Consider the following 23,805-nt stretch of genomic DNA (forward strand, 5'->3'; position numbering starts at 1 on the left):
ATCCATTAAATTTGTATTGGTGGGAAGCAATATTGTCTTATAAAACTAGTCGCTGACTCAGACAACGACCAAACTTTCTCTTAAAGACAGCTCCAACTTGCGATCTGTTGTCCGAGAACCACCTCTTCTATCATCTCCTTTACTCGATCGGTCCACTCGCACTCATAAATATGTTTCTTTTAAAAAGCATAGTTGGCAATCTTCAGAATTGCCCGAGTCTACTTGGATCGCTTATAAATCTGGTCAAAAGACAAGGTTTAGGCGCAGTAGAACCTGACTCTGCCCAACTCGTTCTGACTCACCTGGAATCGTACAATTCAGCTGTAATAAAAATACATTATGATTATTTGAATACTCGACCGAGTCAACAAGTCAACTCCCTGACCCAGTGACTTGGTCATCTACCTATCCCTGACCCAGTGACTTGATCATCTACCTATCCCAGTCACGGCTTTATCAATTATGTTCAAAAAAATAAATATGTTATTGCTATTATTATAAATATTATAAAAAGACACCTAGTTTTTGGGTAAATAACAAATTTCCGTTCTAACTTCTAAGACTTGGCAATTGTGTTCTTAACTTGCGATAGAAATGATAGAAGAACGACCTGTTGAACAAAAAAATCGTCAATTTGTACTATAAATGGCAAAAGCGCCTCTTGTAATACGTATAATTCCCTTTTATCCTTCTTGCCCATGGTGCACAAGCACATGCACATGCACATGTGCAGATACATATATATACAGGAATATATGCACCTTACACTTTTGGACTGCCATAATGAACCCTCTCTGTACTTCAGATGGACCAAAATTTTGTAGTAGAGAGTACTTAACTTATTGGTGGTACACAAATCCCAACTAATTGATTCAGAGTGATGGGCATCCAAATATAATTTATTAATAGTGTTATGTGTCACAGGCTAACTTTCTTCGGTCCGTGCAGTCCGGTGATAGCACCTTCGCTGTAAACCAAAAGGGGCTCAATCATGTGTGAAAGACTTGAGAATAGCGAGGTTGCAAGGAAATCAAAATTGCAAGGAAATGGAGGGATGTTCTTGCATGGGCATAGACTATATTGGTCACGAGAGAGATGTAAGCAAAAAAGTTTAGAAAAAAATATCAACCTTACTTACATGTGATGGCCGAGTCCTCTTACAGGATTCAAATGCCGACCACTCTAAACACAGAATCCCTTACATGCACTTGGAACCAGTGGGAGGGTATTTCGTTACTGGTAAACAAAAACATAAACCAAAGACATTGTAGGCAAAATGGAAAGTAAATAAAAATAGATTCAAACACAGGGGAACATAATGTCTTGTATCCATTAGTTAGATTATACGATGGCATGTTTAGATGGTGCATTCATAGTAAAAATGAAGATTAATGACTTCGATCATGCCATATCTTTATCGTAGAAATCAAATTTTCTCACCAAATTGACAATATCTATATTGATGTAACCTTCAATTTAATAGACGGTGCACCATTAAAAAAGTTGTTAAAACTTAAGGAGTTGTTTGACAGCAGGAACATTATGTGAGTGTACGATGAATCTACCTAAAAAATTGGGAGAGATTCATGAAATAGTAGAGCTAATGTTCCATTAATTTATTATAAAACGTTCAAGAGTAGTCATGCTGCCATATGACCCTTAAAAATAGAAAACTGTCCATTTCAAATATTTTAACTCAATCTGAGTATAGCAGTATAGCATCAAGAAGCTTTGTTTTGAGAATAAGGTCTCAAATATTGCTACGCTATAAATCATCACTGATGCTCATGTGGTAACTGCTCTTTTAGCTGTAATTTTTTAGTTTTTAGCGGTGCAGTAGATGGAGTTCTCCTTGACAGTAAATCCAAAGGACTCAAACTAAATGTAGCTTACTTGCAAAGAACTAGACATTGGATTCCCTTATTTGGTTGTAAACAAAAAATTATAAACCTTTCTCAACAAATGACTGAGTAACATATCCTCGCTCAACTGTTGTCACATATCAAGGTTACCCAACTTTTTGGTGTATCTCAGTGTCTTTTCAATAGAAACAAAACCATTAAATTAATCGATTGTCATAACAAATCAAAATTTAAAAAGTATAAATAAATAAATAAATAAGGGCCCTTGCAGTCCGTGGTTACGTGCACATTTCTGTGCATGAAAATTATCCACAGGAGTGTGCAATGATTAAAATTTCCTTATTAAAATACAAAAAAGAATAAGGTAAAGAAGGATTGTGAAAAAATGAAAATAAATCTAAAATATTCATTAGTTTATTATAAAAATAAAATTCAAAATACCCTTATTCCGCTTTGGTGCATACTTGTGTGTACAGAGATGTGCATGCAACTCTCTCGATTTTCGTTGCCTTTTGCCTTTTGGCAAAAAAGGACGAATGTCGCTCTTCAACATGTAGCAAGAAAGAATGGCCGTCGTCATCACCTGCTGCTGTTGCTGGATAGTGAGGGGTGATGTCAAGCAGATCAGCCCAGCTGCCTCACTGAACAGCAAGGTTCTTCTTGCCATTTCCCCTTGTCGTGGAGCGATCTACAACAACGAAGGCAGATGTCGTATACATGCGCATGACCAGTAGCGGAGCTACTGGAGTGGGTCACTGCCCATGCCAGCCCTTGAAATCTTGCATTGTGATTAAATTGTACGTAGGTTCAGCTAAGTCCAGCCGCATGTGGTGCTCACACTAGACCCGAGTCAGTGCCCTACAATCACTCATTCTCCTAAGCGAACTCTCAGCGACCATTCCTCATGAACTCACTTGTCATTGGTGACGATAGCACTGGCCTGAGGAGGCACCTTGAGTTCCTTAGCGGCAAACTTCAGGTCCTAAAGTGAAGAACTTAACTAGGAAATTGCATTTTGGGTTCTAAAAGTCATCATTGCTGTTGCTTGTCTGCTAATTATTTTGATTAAGGCAAAGGTGTCCAAATAAGAGCCAAAAGACAACATGAATTTCTTTCCACTGACAACTATTGGGACCCATTTATGTAGAGGAAATGTGATGTTTGCATGAGCTCTTAAGAAAATGTATCGATAGTCATTTGCAAAAGAAACTTAGCACTGAAATAATAATTGGATCCATTAAAAGCTCATGTAGAATTAAGTACCCTTAAAATTTTAATCGTGAACTTCGATAATAATTGGAAGTTCAATTCTTGTGAATTGATTATATGGATGAAGAGAGAGAGAGAGAGAGAGAGCCATAAAAGTGCAAGATAGATCCTTGATGTGCAGAAAGGAAAAAAGAAACATCAAGAAGTGATAATATAGGCTACCTTGGGACGACCTTTATTAAAGTGGAATAAGACCATCTCATGGCTTCAGCCATTGTCTGTCATGAGTTGCACATCAGACCCAACTCTTAAAACAAATTATAAGGCGATCGCACACCTCTAGGCCCTTAGGTTTTAGAATTGAAAAGAAGATCAATTAAAATCTATATGTCAAGATTAGGGATGTAAACAGATATGGTTTGAGATATACTTTTCCCTTTCGTGGCTCTAGAGTTTGTGCTCAACATATATAATTTGACTTTCATTTTAGTTGGATTATCTGAATCCAAAACTGCTTAGATCCCTAACTAAGAAAGATTTCCACCACAGAATCTTTGCAATTCCAGGTAGATATTGATTAGAGCCTGGAAGTGCATAGCGCGAGAGTGGACTTAATTGTTTGACTGGTTTCAGGGCAAATCAATAAGGTTGGTTTTATGGATGATTCAACAAGTCCCATTATAGAATGTGACTTTTCACCACTTGCCCACTTAGGTTTTGGCAACTGAATGTTGATCTATTAGGTGCAGTTTTCCTTGGTTTTACAGTTTACTTCTTCTCCTCAGGATAACTTAATTTATTATATTAATCATTTCAATCATTAATTCTCATGTAATGGTCCCTTAAATCAATTCAATGAATTCCACTCTCTCTATATGCAATTTCCAGCCAATGGCTTTTCTGGTTTCACCGAGAAAGTTTTACCCATGAATAGTGATTCATCATGGATCAGAGAGAGAGGAGGATTTCTTAGGAGTCGTGGTTAAGAGTAAGCATGGATCTGATACTGCAGTAAAAACCCTCGTGCTGTTTGGAATCTCTATACTGTTTACGCTGGCAGGCACCTTACTCAGCGCCGTCTGCAGCACCTGCACGCAGTCCTTTGTCTTACAAGCAAAGATGAATCATGCAGAGCATCTCAGAAAGTAAACCCTCACCAGTTCTTCGGCTGCACGTACGTGAATAATATTTGGCAGGAAGTCGTTCACTGTTTTGGAGTTTGTCTGGCTTTCGGCGGGGATGCTAATGACATATTGAAAAGTGTCTGCGCCTGATCACGGAGGTTATGCCACATGCATTTACATACTCATATCATAACAGCAGGCTCTAGAAATGGTCAACCAACAATGCCCGTAGATGGAGGCTTCACTATGCTGGGGCCCTGATCCACTCTAACCCTAAAAATATCCTCAGTTAAAATTGGAATACAGCCTAAACATAATGTAGTCATTTTCTCCTGCGGTACTGCCAAAGAACTCATGGACTTGGAGGCCTCTACCTGGACATGTTTCTAACTGTTGATGGGACAGTCTTCTTCCTGTTGGTATTGTAATGTCTGCACAGTTCCAACTTTGTTCAGTAAAAGGTTCGGGAGGCACTGCCCAGCATCTTCGCATTCACCACACACACACACACACAGTGGGAGACAGACAGAGAGACATCATATGGAATTATCATGGGAGGAAATGTAGGGAAAAAATTATAAATAGAGCATTCAATTCAAGTTACGTCAGAAATAAGAAAAAGAGCTTAAAATGAACGCTTAAAAGAGATGGGTCCTGACTGTCCATTTAAAGAACTAAGCCTTTTATTTTCCTCACCAAATAACCATCCTTCAAAACTTTAGTTGATATCCTGTGTTGATCTTAATAAACTATATACTTTCTCATATACAACAAATGTAATTGAAGCAGCAGGAATATTCTTGGCCAGGCTCGGAGTAATTCCTCTATAAAACCCACGAATCCCCTCAAATCTGGAAAAGGATCTACAGGTAAGTGCACGAAACATGGAAACAAAAAAAATACATAAAACACTCTCAATAAAAGATCATATAACAACTGACTATAGTTTTTTTTCCATCTTAAACGCAAGGTTTTTAAATTTTGTTTCAAACACCCTGCTTTGTTCATCCCCATTAAGTGAACTATTGTTTCCTTTGATCTAGACATTGGGGAAAATGTAGACATTGGGAAAAATGTCCTTCCTGCCTGGCTGCCAATTAGCATGCTGCAAAATGTTCCTCCAGAAAAATGTGCCACATCCTTTCATCTTGCTGGAGTGCTAAAAACATGAGAATTGCACCAATGTTTGCAGCATCGCTATCAAGAGGAAGAGCACATGGGTGACATAACCAACCATTGGACAGAAATTAAAACAAGGCTGAACAGTCTCTTCCACGACAGAACAGCAAGTTTGCAGCAACCTTGTATATGGACATCTTATAGGAATTTGTTTGGTCTCTTGAATTTTTGGTATCAAATGCTTCAAGCACGTGGGTCTTCTTAAAGTATGATGAGAGTCAACTACTTCAGCGTTCTCCTATGGTGCACCCGTTGGAGTTCCATCACTTCATGAGTGCTATGTAAATCCATTTGTCATTAAAAGGAATTTAAATGCAAGTGGCACCCACAAAGATTGGTGACAACCAGTGCTTATAAACGAACCAAACAAGAGTTCTAGAACATAAGACAGCCACGGAAAGGAGATCAAACTGAGCTTCTCAAATCTCCTAAACACTTCAACAAAGAATCACAAAAGCTCTAAAGCATGAACTCTTAAATCCATAAAATTGAGGAAGATTTGGAGGATATTTCTCCAATGAAAAGAAAAATCCTAGCAACTCCAAATATTTAAAATTTCGTGAACAGGTTAAGAAAGGAAAAGGAAATTTCGAAGATTTACAATCATAAGCAGGATTTTTCAGCCATTCTGGAGAACTTTCTGTTCACCAAGAAGTAGACGAGAGTGAACCTAACTTGGGATCTGATTGATTGTTACCTGTTCTAACTTTTAAGTGAATGAACAAATGATATGGCGCACTAACAAACTATGAGAAAGAAGGAAGAAAGCCCACGTGGGCGATCAACAAAAGGCAATAACTGTTCCATCATCGATTCTGCTATAACTCCTTATGGGACATGAGTGCTGGGTGCAGGTGCGGATGCAGCACATCCCAAAAAACGGGTGCGGGGGTGTGGCGAGGGTACATATATATAAATTTATTATATATATATATATATATATATATATATATTTAGTCATAACTCATAATATATAATATATATACATAATTATATGGTTGTTTCTTAGCTTAATCTGTCATTTTTTTTACTTTTATTACTGTAAATAAAGAAAGAGAGGGAAGAGAGAGAGAGAGAGAAAAATGGACAAAATTTTGAACATGAATAGGAGAGGATGCATTGGCGTGTGTGTCAGAGCCGCATCCTCGTCGTGCTGACGCAGGTGCTGCCCCTTTTTTGAATAGTCCGTGTGACACAGATAACTCCATTGTTTTGACAGGCATTGACAAGGTGGCCCGCAGGAGAGCAAAAAGGTCATTTTACATTATTAAGGTGTGTAGAAACATGCAACACACGAAAGAAGAAGAGAGGAACACACGATATACGTGGAAAAACCTCAGAAAGAGGAAAAAACCACGGGAAGCTCTGACCTAGGTGCACACCGCAACCCTAGGAGAGAGAAAATTATATTCACTTAATCACACAATTACACTTAAGTGAAGATTATATAGGAGGGAGAGAAGAATGCCGCCTAGGGTACCGAGCCGGCATCGGTACCCGTGCCCCATGGGACCGGGTCCAGAAATGGACCCGGTTCCCCATTACACCTATTTTAACACTCCCCCTCAAGCTTGGCATACATGTCAAACATGCCAAGCTTGCTAACATTTTTCTCAAATTGAGATGTACATAAAGACTTAGTTAAAACATCAGCAACTTGATCTTCAGACTTCATGTAGGGCAGGATCAACTCCTTAGAATCTATGCGTTCCCGTATGAAATGGCGATCGATCTCCACATGTTTGGTTCTGTCGTGCAAGACTGGATTGTTTGCCAAGTTAATAGCCGACTTGTTGTCACAATACATCCTCATCTTCTCTTCCATTTTCACCCCAATATCTGCTAACAGAATTTTGAGCCATAACATTTCTGTAACCCCCATGGCAACCGCCCTGTATTCAGCCTCAGCACTGGACCTGGAACAAACTTCTTGTCTTTTACTTCTCCATACCACCAGGTTACCTCCAAGAAAGATGCAGTATCCTGTGGTAGACCTTCTAGTATCTGTGCAACCTGCCCAGTCGGCGTCAGAGTATCCTTCAATACTGAGTTGACTTTGTCGAGTATAGAGCAGTCCTTTCCCTGGGTCATTCTTTAAGTATCCCAATACTCTTTCAGCACTTTTCCAATGACAATCAGTAGGGGCATGCATAAACTGACTTAACACACCCACAGCATACGTAATATCCGGGCGAGTAAGGGTGAGATAAATGAGTTTACCAACCAGCCGCTGATACCTCCCTTTTCCTTCCTCATCCAAGATCGTCCCAGTTTTGATACTTATCCTTGTGCCAGACTCCATTGGAGTAAGAAAGGGCCTGCATCCCAGTTTACCTGTCTCTTTTAGAAGGTCCAAAGTGTATTTCCTTTGGCTCATAACAAGACCAGTCTCAGATCTAGCAATCTCAATTCCCAAAAAATACCTCAGTTTACCCAAATCTTTGAGGTCAAATTCAGCAGCTAACGTTTCTTTCATCTTCCTTTTTTCTTCTTCGTCATCACCTGTGACAATCATATCATCAACATATACTAGTAGGAGGCTCACCAGACCATTTCTCTGCTTGATGAAGAGGGTGTGATCACCATTTCCCTGTTTATATCCATTAGTCTTCATCACAACCCTTAGTCTTTCAAACCACGCTCTAGGGGACTGCTTGAGGCCATACAATGCTTTCTTGAGATAACAACACTTTCCTTTCTGCGCATATCCAGGCGGCATGCTCATATAGACTTCTTCCTCAAGGTGCCCATTCAAGAAGGCGTTCTTGACATCAAGTTGGTCCATGCTCCACTTCTTTTGTACTGCCAGAGCTAAGATGACCCTTACTGTCTTCAGTTTAGCAACGGGAGCGAACGTCTCAAGATAGTCAATCTCATATTTCTGGCTAAACCCCTTTGCAACAAGACGAGCTTTATAGCGTTCTACAGTGCCATCAGGTTTGTACTTCACAGTAAACACCCACTTGGAACCAACTAAGTGAGTTCCATTAGGAATATCAACAACCTCCCACGTATTGTTCTTTGCCAGGGCGTCCATCTCCTCTGTCATGGCCTGTAGCCATTTGGGATCCTCCCTGGCATCCTCCACTGACCTGGGAATAACAGCCCTAGATAAAGAGGTAATAAAGCACTTGTAGTCTTTACTGAGTTTAGCATACGAGACAAATCTCTGAATAGGGTGAGAAGTACATGACCTGGTGCCTTTGCGTAGGGCTATGGGAAGATCTTCATTCATTGGACTTGGATCATCCGGGGAGCTCACAAGATCGGGATTGGTAACATCAACAACCTCCATCACATCATTCTTCTTCCTGGTGTATACCTGACCAAACAAATGATCACGGGACTGTTCTTCCACAGGGCCCCCTTCCATCTGACTGTCTCTGTCCTCACTGACTGTGTCATCCACACTCACACTCGGAGAACTAGCCGTGTAATCCAAGAAATCTGTGAACTGAATCAACTGATGCGAAGAATACTCGTCCACTCTCTCACCTAAACACTCCCCCTGAAGAGGATTCGCAGGAAAGTAGGCCTCGTGTTCATGAAAGGTAACATCCCTGGAGACATAGACTCTAGAAGTGCTAGGGTCAACACACTTGTATCCCTTCTGAGTGGAGGAATAACCCAAAAAGACCGCTTTGATGGACCGAGGATCAAGTTTCTTGAGAGTGGGACTATGATCATGGACAAAGCAAACACACCCAAACACCCGAGGGGTCAAAGGCCAGGGATTCTGATTAGGCCACAAAACAGAATAAGGGGAATGACCATTCAACACACGAGTAGGCATACGGTTAATGAGATGAGCACTAGTGAGAAGTGCATCACCCCAATACCGCTTAGGGACATGACGTTGAAACATAAGGGCCCGGGTGACATTTAACAAATGACGGTTCTTCCTTTCAGCCACGCCATTCTGAGGAGGTGTGTGGCTACAGGATGTTTCATGTATAATACCTTTGCTTCGCAAGAAGTCATCAAGGGATAAGGAGACATACTCTCGAGCATTGTCAGTACGAAGGGTCTGAACAGGGGTTTGGAATTGAGTTTCAACAAATGCAACGAAGTTTTTGACAATGCCGGGAACCTCACTACGTTCTTTCAACAAGTACACGAACGTACAACGAGAGTAGTCATCGATAAGAGTCATGAAATAACGAAAACCACGACCGGTGGGCACTCCCGAAGGACCCCAAACATCAGAGTGAACCAAAGCAAAAGGACGGCTGGTTTTATTGAACGAAATAGGGTACGAGGCCCTAACATGCTTAGACAACTGACACACTTCACAGGCGAAGGTGTCCAAAGAAACAGACCGAAACATCTTAGGAAACAATTGTTTAATCAACTGAAAAGGAAGATGACCAAGTCTCTCGTGCCAGCGCATAATAGCGGATCTGTCCTCCACGTCAGATAACTGTCCACTGGTGGCTGAAATCAAAGCAGAGGCAACCTGTACTGGCATTCTGTAGAGACCATCAATAGCCGAACCAATCCCAATCTTCTGCCCCGTCCCCAAGTCCTGCAGTAAACAACGATCAGCAGAGAATATTAGATTACAGTTTAGCTCTTTGGTAATACTGCTGACAGATAACAAATTCACGGGAATATTAGGAACATGCAGGGCATTATGAAGACAATATTTGTTCAGTAATGAGAAACTCCCTTTTCCAGCCACAGAAATAGAAGAACCATCAGCCATAGAAACACGCTGCTGCCCAGAAGTCAACTTGTATTCTTGAAACATCTTAGGGTCCCCGGTCATATGATGAGTAGCCCCACTGTCAACAATCCAATCACCAGGAGAGGAATTACCTTGATCACTTGTAGCAACAAGAGCCTGAGCTAATTTAGCTCCATCAGACGTAGATGTGTCCTCTGACGTAGTAGAAAGGCGACTGATGTAAGCTTGTAGTTCCTTGATTTGATCAGGGGAAAGCCTCGATTTTTCACCACTTGAAGAACCACTCTGAGTTGAGTCCTGCACAAGAGGACCTCGCCGACTAGACGGAGGGCGACCACGAACAAGTCTCTTCTCAGGGTGAAGATCCCAACAAAAGTCAACAGAATGTCCTGATTTGTGACAATGTGTACATCGCCTAACAGGGCGTGGTCCAGACACAGAAGAACGGCTAACAAAGGCCGAGGGACCAGTCCCGTGACTGGGGTCAATTTGCATCACTTGACGCCTTTGTTCCTCTGATTCCACTCTGGCATAAACATCTTCTATTCCAGGAATCTCATCACAGTTGAGAATTTGACTCCGAATGGATTCAAACTCATCACGCAAGCCTCCAAGGAAGAGGAACGTCCGGTCCATCCATTCCTTTTCCCAGTACCGAGCATGATCAGAACCACAGTCCCAGTTATCATTCACATGATAATCAAGTTCCTCCCACTTAGTTTTCAGGGCTGCATAGAAGGAGGCAACAGACAGGTCACCCTGTTTCAGAGAATAAATACTGCGTTTAATCTGATACGTACGCAGAACCCTTTTCTTGCGACCATACATCCTTGCAAGCACAGTCCACATATCAAACGAAGTCGGCTTTCGCAGAATAAGAGGCTGAATATCAGCAGACACAGAGCTGATGATCCATACCTTAACCTGACTGTCTTCCAACACCCACGTCGCCCATTGAGGATCAGTTTTGCTGGGCGCCAGTTTGTCGCCTGTGATATAGGAAAGACGACCACGGCTCGTTATCCCAATCTCGAGAGCAGCAGACCAAGAAAGATAATTGTCTTTAGTCAGACGAATGGGCGTGACCTGAACCGGCAAGATCTCGCTCTTGGGAGCGCTGCCCGCGTCAAAGGCCATATCACTTTTAGGTGCAAGCTCTTCCGCCATCACAAGCAGTCAAGTCAAACACAACCCCAGGCAGCAACAAGACAGCACGGCGGCGGCTGAAACACCAGCACCACACGGAACCTTAGGTGTCGGCGACGGTGCTGGATCGCCCGACGGCGGCGACGCAGAGGCGTGACGGCGCTGGACACCCACGGCAGCGGAAAGATGGGATGGCGCTGGATCGACCGACGGCGGAAAAGGAGACACCCACGGCAGCGGAAGTCACAAGCGGCAACAGGCGGCGGCGCTGGATCGTCTGACGGCGGCGGCGCAGAAGATCCCAATGGTGGCGGCACGGGAAACCCTAACAGCGCAGGCGGCTGCGGTGCAAGGGCGACTACGAAAATACGAGACGAAGCCGAACGATCTCACGGCTCTGATACCATGTAGAAACATGCAACACACGAAAGAAGAAGAGAGGAACACACGATATACGTGGAAAAACCTCAGAAAGAGGAAAAAACCACGGGAAGCTCTGACCTAGGTGCACACCGCAACCCTAGGAGAGAAAATTATATTCACTTAATCACACAATTACACTTAAGTGAAGATTATATAGGAGGGAGAGAAGAATGCCGCCTAGGGTACCGAGCCGGCATCGGTACCCGTGCCCCATGGGACCGGGTCCAGAAATGGACCCGGTTCCCCATTACACCTATTTTAACAAGGTGTAAAAGAGTAACTTCTTTAAATATTAATAATATCTGCCCTTTACGGTCAAGAAGTGTGTTTTCCTAAATGGTTTGTTAGCGCAGGCAGTCATAACTCATAAGAAGATTATTCAACATAAGCAGGCTTGTGTTATATACTCATCTTTTGGGCATTTTTTTGTAATTTTTTCAAAATGAAAGTATCAGCATGATCTCACCTCAAGGTTTCTTTGACTAAATGCAAGACATTGGAATATTTGTGAGAGCCATCACAGCTTGGTCTTTGCTGAAGCCGGAAAACAATCATCATCAGTTACAGATTAAAAGAAAATCAGAAGAATATGGATGAAATAGAGGGAAGATCATTACCTGCAATCGTGATCGCATGACCTGAAACAAACAAAAAATTAGAAGGACATCCCATGAAAATAAAGCAGAAAGTGAATATGCTAAAGCATGCATGCCTGATAAGGATATGTGAGCATCATAGCAGCGAATTTTGAAAATGCTCCAAGGATTGCATAATCACCAGATCTCTGAATAAAACATCAGTATGGCTGTGTCAGCTTCCACGTAGAAAATTACCTGATTAATTGTTTATACCCACGATGACACAATCTGAATAAAATTATAACAGATGTTGAAACTTGAAAGCCTTCGTTCAAGAGGTATGATCATCAACATTCCTAGAAAGTGCCAAACACAGACATGAATAATCTCTGAGAGGTTTTCTGGTTGACTATCACATTTTCCTTTTATCTTTCTGTGTCTCCATGTGCACCCATCTTGTGTACGTTTTCATGCAAGCACAGTTGCCTACGATCTTTGGTTTACCATATGAAGCCACATTCTAGTTTCCCAAAAACAACCGAGATGAGATGTGTATCAAATGAACCTACACATTTCACCATACTAGCTACCTCAGCCAAGAGAGTCAAATGTTCTATTTCACATTCAGAGAGATTATGCAGTCAATAACAGAGATTGGTCACCATGCAGTCACATTCACAATGCATAGTAAAAGTTTTTCAGTTTCACACATATATTGGAAGTTCCCATGGGATTTTTTTCCTGTAAAAGTGCCTACTGTCTTGAGAAAAGCGATCTTCAAGTTAGAAGCAACAAGTTTGAAAGAATACACTAGAAAGAAAATATATACAAAGAAAACATTACAAATTCATGCCTTGCAATGTGGAATTTGAAATTCTTTTAGATATCAATATACAGTTGCAATTGTGAACCCAGTCAAATGGTTCTCAAGAATGCATATTGACAGTGCCTGGGGAAGTGACTTACTATAAGATGGTTGAACAAATAATATGGAGTCATTCTAGACAATGACCTTTTTTTACTAAAGCACTTTTGAGAATTTAACTGAGAACATGCTTCACACAAATGTTTTAAATAAAATCAAGAGAAGGAGCATTTACCAAAACATTATCACGATTCCGAGCTTCTTTCTCATTACTTTTAACACGAATGAGAGCCTTACGGGATTCTTCATAAAACATGAACTGTAGAGCACCATGGGACACCTAAGGAACCAAGCAATGCATCAGCAGACCCAAAAAAAAAAAAGAAATTTTCCTATAGCACGTTGAAGACTGGTCATATGTCAGTGATGAGTAATAACTAATAACCATAAATTTTCTCTACAAGAAAATGCTAATTGCATTTTGGTTCTTTTGTAACCCAAACGCAACTTAACAAGGGAACCTGCTTAGCAACTAGAATGGATAATATGTAAGAACTTTTGCATACATAGGTGAAAATGGCATAAAAAGCCAAAAACATTGATACCAGACTCTAGTATCAGAAAACAGCCAAACAGGCAAATACATCATCATTCTGCTCAAATATTCAGATCTAGTTAATATTCGTGAGAGATGAATAGCACATATATATGCTAAAGAACACCCAATTGTGATCACTTACAAGCAAGAGGCTAGGGCCGATCCCTCTATAAAGTGCATGCCAACCTTCTTCCTTTAAAATGGTTCTCACAGCATCTGATTTTAGGAAATAAAAACCACATGAATCTCAAAACACTATCAAGAGCCACTACCGTAAGTAAAAATAAACAAATAAAAGTACAAAAGCAAGTGATCATAAGTACATATCAAGATTCCTTATGCATGAAAAGTTGATATGATGCTTTATGTGATATTACATAGACCAGCCAGAGATACGATGCATGGTGTTCAAATACTATTAGGGTAAAGACATGGCTCAGGACAAAGACACTTAAGGTATAAGACTATTCCTAATACAAACGTTCATCTAATCAATAGCTTCATATATGCCAATAAGATAGCATAATATACACTGTATAGCTAAATAGTTTTTTGTTTTCTGGAATTAAATCCAACAGGAAAGCAAGCCAACGAATGCAGTCACATTTTCTTACAGCAAAATTGGAAAATTCCATACTGAATCTGATCCATTTGCTTCTGTAATTATGGTCCTATTGCTAATAGAAGAGATTCACTAGGGCTTTCTGAAAAAGTTAAATTCACTAATCAAACTATTCCTCTTTCCTTTAATGAGAGAAAATGTATACCAAAAAGGCAAAAAGGTATTCGTTTAATTGTTCTATTTAGCAACAAAAAGTATCTCAATTTGCATGAAAAAGTAAACATGAAAACCGTATCTGAAGTTTAGAAGTATCAGACCAGAAAAGCCAGAATATTGCCGAGTTTGCTGTAGAGGTGTCTGAAGCTGCAATCTTGTTTTAATTAGCCAGACAGGATTTGTAAACAGACACACCTGAGAATGGCACTGACAAACAGTCATTTCATCTGCAATGTATTATCCCTAACCTGGAATAGATTTTAATCAAGTTTAAACCTATATATTTATGCCCCAGAAATGACTTTAGTCGAACCAACAAATATGCATGTTCAGACTTCAAAATGAAATGTGAAAATGTAAATGAAAGGGCAAATGGACAATCAAATAAATATAAGTACTATTTGATGTAATAGCAAACAAACATAGTACATCACAAAGGCTTGTTGACTGGATGTGAAAAACTGCATCTTTACACTATGAACTTGAAACACCAACATGAAATGCCACCTGTTGTCACACACATGGTCTCATAATTGGGGGTCGAATTGTGACATAAATTTGGAACTCATTCTTATCAATCATATGAACTTTAGGCATTAGTGTTAAGCCAGCAGACAATGTTTCATTTGAATTAATTGCTATACATGCAAAAGTGACTCCAGACAAGTCAGCAGCATACTAACTAGGAGCCCAATAAACCATGTGAAACTGCAAAACTTAGCAATACCAGACTAAGTGACTTGCCAAGTAAGCTCTATAATTTAGAAAGATCTTGGTTATGTTCCATATGATGAGTAATCCCAAAGTAACTTGAACAATTTGGTCCACTCCTTGGGGAGAAACCTCACTTCATATATTGTATCTAGCACCATCTTCTTTCCCCAGAACTATGAATCCTGCTAAGAGCTCTTCTTGAATATTATAACTTTTTAAACACTCAAATGATTAGTATCTTCCCATGAGAACTCAACGTCAAGATGGAATCGGGAATGAATATCTTGAAATGTGGCCACCAGCTAACAATCTGACTCCCATCTATATCACATCATATAAAGATGTAGTGGAAACTTCATAAAGGATGTTGCACCTCATATCTGCATATATAACTGCACATCTGGAGTTTCAGATACCATCAGACATGAAGCTATCCTACCTTTATTACAGTTAAACAAGAAGATCTGTATAGCTTCACCACATGAAAACAATAATAATAAACAACACAAATGGCAACAACACCAACAAGGACAACAAAAATGTTAACATTGCTATTAAAAAAAAGGTAAGAAGTACAAAAAATCATCTGGAAACATTCATTGAAGTAAATAATCAATTGTCAGCATTATACCCCATGAAAATCATGCTTCGAAGTTCCACAGATAAAACATAATCACTGACCAAAGCACCTGCTTCTGCAGATGAAACAAGATGAAGTCCAGGGCCCAACTGGTCTTCTGTTTTCTTTAAGTATCTTTGCTTGGCTCTAGAATAGCTACAAAGTAAAGGCATGCACAAATTAATCAGCTGAAATGTTTAAAAACCTAAAAGCCTTTTATTATCACAAAAATGAGATTGCTACTTCTGTCCATCAGATAAGGATTCTAAGAATATAACAATAAATCACAGAACTTGAATCATGAAGTTGACTAGCTTTTTGACTGTCACACAGGTACTACTCTTAAAAGCAGTACCCATACCATACCGGTATGGGTACGGGTACGCACCTGGGTGCGGCTCGGGCATGTGTTTGACCGTACTGGGTACGGTCAATGTACCCGGGTACGTATCTGGTATTTTTTGGAGTCGGTCAAAGTTGATCGAGTCCAAAACCGTCTTTAAATTAGGGCTTTTGGTTTTTTTTTTTTTTTTTTTTTTTTTTTGACTTTTGAACAAAACACAAACCCTCTACTTTTGTCAAGGGCTCTACATATTACCCACAGCAACAGCGCATGCGGAGTTCTCCGGTGATGTTGGCTGCTCCATCAACTGCCTTCCGGCAGTTTCCCGCAAGAGGCAATGTCTCTGGCAAAGGGTCACAGAGCTGTTGTTGTTCAGCGACTTCTCCATCGACTGATTTGGGCATTTTTTGTTGAAGCTTCATATTTAAGCTTCTTTTTTTTCCGGCAGTCTCCCATCATCCAGCAGTCATATCCATTTGCTTCCGGCCCAGGTTTAGAATCGTCTGCCCTTCTTTTATGACCTGCATCAACTATTCTTCTTTTCTTCTTCAAAAATCATATTGTCTGCCTTTTCTCTTTTTTTTTTTTAGATAATTTTCTTCTGACCCATTCCATTTCAGCATTTAGCACTTAGATTCCAGTTCCACAATGCTGAGTCGTGGTTCGTATTTGACTGTCTAAAGGGCTGCTCAGTTGTTTGGTAGATGATTTTCCACATTCCATTGCAAATTTGCAATATATAGATGACTTTGAGATTGAAATGTATTTGTCCATATGCTCAAAGTTTTTTATAGGTTTCTTAAATACACTGCTGCAAGAGCCGTTGGTATGTATCTTCCTTGTTGTTTACTTCTTTATGTTGATATATGTTTTCTATGTTGTTTACTTGTTTATCATTTCTTAGTAAGTTTATATATATATATATATATATACTATGAGATATATATATATATATATATATATCCTTGTTGTTTACTTCTTTATGTTGATATATGTTTTCTATGTTGTTTACTTGTTTATCATTTCTTAGTAAGTTTATATATATATATATATATATATATATATATCATAGTCACAAATATGAAATAATGTTTCAGAGTCTTAAAAGGCGAGGTTTTCCTCGAGTATAATACAGCGAGCTAGAAAAAAATGGAAAAAATATGATAAATTTTAAAAATAAAAAATAAAAAATGGAGGAAAAATAAAATAAGTGAGAAACTAATAACACAAACATCAAAAGATAAGTAGATTTACAACAAATAAAAAATAGAAAATTAAAAAAAAAACTGTTTGGCATTAAAAAAATGAAAAAAATGAAAAAAAAAATCAAAAACCATGTTTTTTAAAGTTTTAAATGGCATTTAATTTTCTTCCATTTTTTTTGGGTTTTTGTGACTATGATATATATATATATATATATATATATATATATCCCCCGCACCCAAGTTTTTGAAAATGGTCCGTAACCATACCCGCACTGATACCCGTACGGGCACCCACACCCGTACCTATGTGACATAGCTTTTTGAGTGATTAGGCTTTGTTCTGTTGATAACTTGATTGATTAAGCTCATCAAGATAGTTTTTGCTCTACAAAGAAATTTTTTTCATATTATGCATTTTTCTCCACAATTTATTGTTGTTGTTGCAGTTTAACAGGCTGTGACTATGGGCTTATTTGTCAAGTTGCAAATATATTTATCATATTCCACATAAGTACACTAATATGCACAATGATCAAAGATCAGGAAAAACTAATTCTATCTTCTGTCCAATAATTTTGTCATTTGTCAAGTGTTCTATTTAGGTTCACAGTTGCTCAGACGCCAATCTGACTCCTGCTTAGGCAATTTCTGTGAACTATTATCCTCCTTCAAAAGGTTAGTTAGTGTACCTTGCCGCTTCATTGATTTATCATTTATCAAAATTGACTAACAGTCAAATAAATAACAATTAGAAGCAATACTTGAAGGATGATCTAAGCATGCACCAAGACAGCAGCAATCAAGCAAAAAAGGGAAAATAAAGGGAAACCAAAGAAGGGAAAATAATCATGATATTTTTGAAAAAAGAAATCAAAACGAAAATAATGAGTTTGTTTCACATTTTTTCAGAAAAAATGTTTTTAATATAATTAAAATTCTTTGAGGGTTTTTTAACAATTCAATAACTGCTCCGATCTTTTGGCAAGGTTTTTGTATGAAAATAGGGAAAACTCAATTTTTTCTATTATTTTTAATTGTTCAATTTTTTGAACTCCTAAGATTTTCTCTAGAAAAACAAACTTTGCCACTAATACCCAAAAACACAAATCGATAAAAACCTGAAAGCAATAATCCTGAGAAGTGACAATGAATAAAAGTTATGTTTGGTTGGATAATATTATGTTTCTTTTATATTTCCTTAATGGGCAAACCACCTTCACAAGCAAGTCCAAGAGAGATACATGAACATGCACATGCATATGAACACAACATATTATTGCCATCACAATAATGAAAAAAAAAGCTTTAATTTCAGAGAAAAAGAAAACAGTGAAAAGCAGTCAATCTCAAACAATTTGGAAACTGGAAATAAGTAAATTACAAGAAGAAGTATAATCCCCAAGATAGAGTTGAGCCAAGAATTGCAGGTCCCAAGCCAGCATATAGCCCTCTTAATCCCTGAAAAACATATACGCCGGTGAAGAAGCTAATACATGATTGCTGCGGCATATTACACAAATGGAATGCTAATTATTTGGATCAACTTATTGAAGCAGCTAATGTGTAACATTTACATGTGAAGTTTGTACACTAACATGAAAGGCCGGAGTATGCATTCAGCAAATATGCAAAAGATAATACGTAGAAATCTGTGACCAACCCTAGATAAAGCCCAGGGGCTTCACTCTTCAAGAAAATAAAATTAGCAATCACTGACGACAACACAAGATTTTGTGTCAGAAAATAAGGGAACTATTTGCAAATCAGTACAAAGCCATGAAATCCTCTTTTGGAACATATGCTAAGGGAAGCCAGAAGTCTTTGTCAGGTCTCCCCTTTCAGCCACCAAGAGTTCCCAGGAAAATGATACACAAAATTTGTAGTAAAACATGGAAAACAAATACCAATGTAATGCAAAAAATTTGACATGTTAGCCTTGTGGACATGTTCAAGAGGAGATAAGAAGGTTAGACTTTTCTCATGATTGGACTTTACTGGTATTTGACACCTAATAACGCAAGACCAGAAAATGCACGATTTTTGTTGCCAAAAAGTGAAGCAGGCAACAGACTCGCTCATGGCAAAAAGATGAAGACGCTAGGTGGCTGGAAAATTGCTTCTTCCTAGTACATAGTAAAAATGGTCTTTCTGTTTCCTCATTCAATAAAAGAACCAGGATTGTTGGCAAACCTGGCTAGAAACATGATATGAGACAAAAAAAGTTACATTCTCCAATCTTCAAGGTTTCGCCTATATTTTCCAAAATCCAGACGTGTTTGAATCAAAAGCCACTTGAGGTCGCATTTGCTTTTGATTAGTCTTTACGATTGCTGAACCAGCTTTCATGGAACCACGCCCTCTTGATCTTATGCCCTTCCTCCTTGGTATATTGCCCATTGAAGTACAATTAGTTAAACCTATTTCTTCTTATGATGCAAAAGTTACCGTAATGGTATTGGGATTTCACAAGGATCAAACAATTTCCATGGAAATTTAAAACATGTCAACCATGAATAGCTGGTGGAAGCTTGTAACTGTTCATTCGTAAATCCTGGTGTGCAACCAGAGCCTCTGGGGAAGTAGGAGTAGGAGAGCACTCATGTTGTGTTACATGGTTTTGATCAGACAAGGCAGATACAAAAGCATTTTCCTCAGGTATTATTTCAAAGAAAAAAAGCTTCAGCCAAGCAATTACCAATTTTTCTTTTAATCTTTTTATTTTCAGACAAAGAAAAAAGGAGCTTAGAAAGCTAATGAAATCAATCGACCTATTCACATCCATGAATTTGTTACTGCAACAGAAATTCCTAACCTTGTGAGTGTGAGTCAAAGTATCTTCAAAGATTCAATGTATTACAAATGCTCTTATTCAAAGAGAAAACACTTTAGCTCATACTCAAATAAAAACATTTCAGTAACTCAATGATCAAACTAAAACTTCACATTTTGCTTTGATCTACTAGGCCGAGAACCGGAAAATTCTTGAAGAAGTAATTTTTCTACGGGTTCGGTAGCGATGCAAAAACAAAATTTTCCATCCACCTAGAGCAAAGAGAAACAAACCTCAATGCGAGCAATGGTGTACATCGCGTGTGCTGTGTTCTTATACAAAGGAAGCACCGACTGACGCCCATCATTCACTTACAAAGAGAAAAACAGATGCCATCGATCAGCCAATTAAAAAGGCATAGAGAGAGAAGGAGAGAGAGAGAGAGAGAGAGAGCACCTTGGAATCTGGTGCGGACAACATCAAGGGGGTGCAAAGAAACCACGGTAGCGAAACCGGCAATGGCTCCGGCGGTGGCGTTCTGCCACCATCCAACTCCTCCTTTTCCAACCTCTTCGCCGCCGCCACCACTGCCACTCTTTACAGACGACATACACCGGACGGAGGGAGAGAGAGAGGAGAGGAGAGAGAGAGATTCGTCTTTTGATCTTTCGTCCGGCCGCTTCTTTCCATGATACTTTGGAGTTTTGTCTGGTCATGGCCTCTTTTTAATTTGGATCTCAAAGCACCCACATGGATCCAGATAAATCGTTTGACTGCTCGAAGTCCGGATCCGATTAGATGGATCCCCTGTAGCTGACCAGTACTTGGCCATGTTTTTCCACAACCAGGAATGGTGACTTCTCTTCTTACATGTCCAGATACTATAGCCATTCAAATACTTATCACGGATTATACATAATAAAGTTGAAGAATATCTGGATTATCACATGCAATGTATCACCTATATTACAATATTAAAATGCATATTATAACATATGTATGTTATAATATGCATTTTAATATTGTGATATAGGTGATTCATTGCATGTGATAATCCATATATATATATATATATATATATATATACATATATGAAATCAGCATCTTAAACGCTAGTTCTGCAAAGCATCATAGGGAAGCAAAATTAACTCGTGGAGAAAGACATGTCTCCACATACACTTGGCAGTGTGCTTCTACCCTATGTGTTTGTCTTATACTTCCTAAAATGTCAATTGTCTTCTTCAGAATTAAAAAAAAAAGGACTTACATAATGTTTCCCAAGAATCATAAATGTTATTAGCCATTTCTTTAAACGCTGCATAGTAATTTGTACCAAACTACCACCTTCATGTTACCTACATTATATTTTATCAATATTAGTTGTCAAGAATTAAAAAAAATATATTAAAAAGCAGTCTTTCGACTGCACAAGTGCTAACAGGTGAAAGGAGAAAAGAACTTTTAGTAAAACGTTGTCACATCATTTGATCTCTTTAAAATTGACAACCTAGATGTTTCTCATTATATATATATATATATATATAAATCATACAACAATATGTCAAGAACACAATAAAGAAATCATACAACAAAATATCAAGTTCACTAAACAGACAACCTGTGAGACCTTATTTATGTTTCTTAAGATATTGCAGCCACCTCTTATGAAGATGCTTGATGTATATCGAAAATGTTTGTACAGCAAACTCAATAATAAATGCATTAATGGCAAACACGACAACTTACGATATTCAATCTTTCACAAGTTTATTTCTATACACAGTTGCAGAATATGTTACACGCTGTGCGAGTCTTGCTTCATATAATGTTAGTTGAGCTTCTTTCAGTGCATAATGTTCAACCATCTCTTGAGTACTTGCTCGAGAAGAAGAGACAAATTTTCAGATACATCAAATATCTTAAGACTTTGTTTATCTTCTCTAAATTGTCATTGAATTGGTATTTGAGAGTAAGATCCTAAGATATTTTCATTCATGCTTTCATTCGTGGTCCACATTTCCACTTGACTAAAAAAAAAATTACTACTTAAATCAATAACCGACTTCTTTTCTTTATTTTCTTCCCGAGGAGATGATGATGTGAAAATTTAATTAGTTTAAGTCATTCAAGAATTTGCCCCCTCTCTCATGTATATATGGTACATATGGGCTGTTTTTCTACACATATGAATGAGATGTTCATTTTTCTTCTAACAATATAAATATGATCTATGTAGAAATTTGAGTAGAAAATAAATTTTATACTGTGTAATACGAGCACCACATATGAGAAAAATTTTTGAAAAATCAATCGGCTACAATATATTAATTTCTAATTGAACTTAAGAAGTCATGTTTTTGTGTTCTTACAGTATAATCTAAAACATCACTTCTATAAAAAAAAATATGTTGAATTTATTCATAAAATTCGATTGATAAAATCAGCCAAACTATATCTCAGCCACCAAGCTAAGATCTTCCATTTCCTCACAGCCTCTTTAAAGCCTTTGAAAACCTAATCTTCTTCCTAAAATTGGTTTTCCACAAATTTCCAAATTCTCTTGGCATTTTTGTGATATATACATAAACGATCAACTGACTTGTATTCGGTGACGAAGCTAGAAATTTTTAGCTGAGGGGCAGCCTCTTTTAAGTAATTAACAGCTCGAGGTACCAACATGTAATAAGAAAATTTTTAGCAATCTAAATTTTTTATGAGGCGGGCCGAATTGCCGTTTCTAAATTTTGATTAGGGATGAAATATTCTTTTTCATAATTTTAATATAGAACAAGTGAAACTTTTTAAAAATTTTACATGTAATTTTTTTTTTAAAATGAGGTGGGGCCAGACCCATGCGGCCCTACCTTGGCTCTACCCTTGAGTGAATCTATCAAACATTAATATGTAAATGAGTAATTTATATAGACAATTGTCCACTCAAGCCCACGTGTACCTCCGCCACTAACCTGTCCAAGCTTTCATTAGGATAAATAAAAAGAATTACTCGCCGAGGCCGGTGTGGGCACATCAAATGTTTCAATAAAAGAATTTAAAATTACATTATGATTACTTAAAAATTACACGGACCACCCAGATCAAACTTGAGATGGTGACTCTATTGTCTGTCTCTCAGCAAAAATTTCTAGCTCGGCCTAAAAAGAAAAAACCAAAGTTTGGATCAGACTTTTATGTGTTGCAAATAGGGGCAGGGGCAGAGCCAGAAATTTTTTATGAAAGAGACTGAATTAAAGTTTCTAAATTTTGATTAGGACCCAAATAGTCATTTTTCAAAAATTTTTATATAAAAAAAGTTTTTTTTAATTTAAATGTAATTTTTTAAAAAGAATTGAGCAGACCCCATGCCGGCCCTATCTTGGCTGCGCCCTTGGTTGCAAAAATGCTAACTTTACATCTAAAGGAAGCTTGGGCAGCTCCAACATCAGTTTCTGGGAGGAAGAAGATTATGTTTTTAGTTATTGTAATCCAGATATTAAATGACAGTGTCTTTACTTAAGCTAAGACTAATAGTGCAAACAAGCCAAAGAACTACTTGTTTTCATATACATAAGGAACATGTAGGGCCAGCAGATATTTCTTAACAGTCTGGTATGTCACATCTATCGTTAGCATGTGAAACATTTTCGTTACAAAATATCGTATATACGGATGTGACCTCCATATGCAAAACATTACAGATCTAAGAAA

The 23,805-nt window shown here is 38.3% G+C and overlaps 1 protein-coding gene across 5 annotated transcripts; it reads right to left on the bottom strand.

Moving 5' to 3' along the window:
- Positions 1 to 4,854: 4,854 nt before the first annotated feature.
- Positions 4,855 to 20,785, bottom strand: LOC116256881 (folate transporter 1, chloroplastic). 5 transcript variants are annotated; one of them, XM_031633415.2, is made up of 11 exons: positions 20,557 to 20,785; positions 20,394 to 20,470; positions 18,712 to 18,788; positions 15,845 to 15,938; positions 14,551 to 14,644; positions 13,814 to 13,887; positions 13,309 to 13,413; positions 12,343 to 12,414; positions 12,248 to 12,268; positions 12,097 to 12,164; positions 4,855 to 5,046 (listed from the first exon to the last, which is right to left on the bottom strand). In XM_031633415.2, exons 1-11 carry the CDS (start codon positions 20,708 to 20,710, stop codon positions 4,914 to 4,916), a joined length of 969 nt encoding a protein of 322 aa, XP_031489275.1. In that variant the 5' UTR covers positions 20,711 to 20,785; the 3' UTR covers positions 4,855 to 4,913. The 5 variants fall into 5 exon arrangements, with proteins under 5 accessions (XP_031489275.1, XP_031489276.1, XP_031489277.1 ...); XM_031633416.2 differs by lacking the exon at positions 4,855 to 5,046 and adding an exon at positions 5,059 to 5,392; XM_031633417.2 differs by lacking the exon at positions 4,855 to 5,046 and adding an exon at positions 5,400 to 5,651.
- Positions 20,786 to 23,805: the final 3,020 nt, after the last annotated feature.

The sequence above is a fragment of the Nymphaea colorata genome, chromosome 6 (genome assembly GCF_008831285.2).
Source record: "Nymphaea colorata isolate Beijing-Zhang1983 chromosome 6, ASM883128v2, whole genome shotgun sequence".
Taxonomy (NCBI): Eukaryota; Viridiplantae; Streptophyta; class Magnoliopsida; order Nymphaeales; family Nymphaeaceae; genus Nymphaea; species Nymphaea colorata.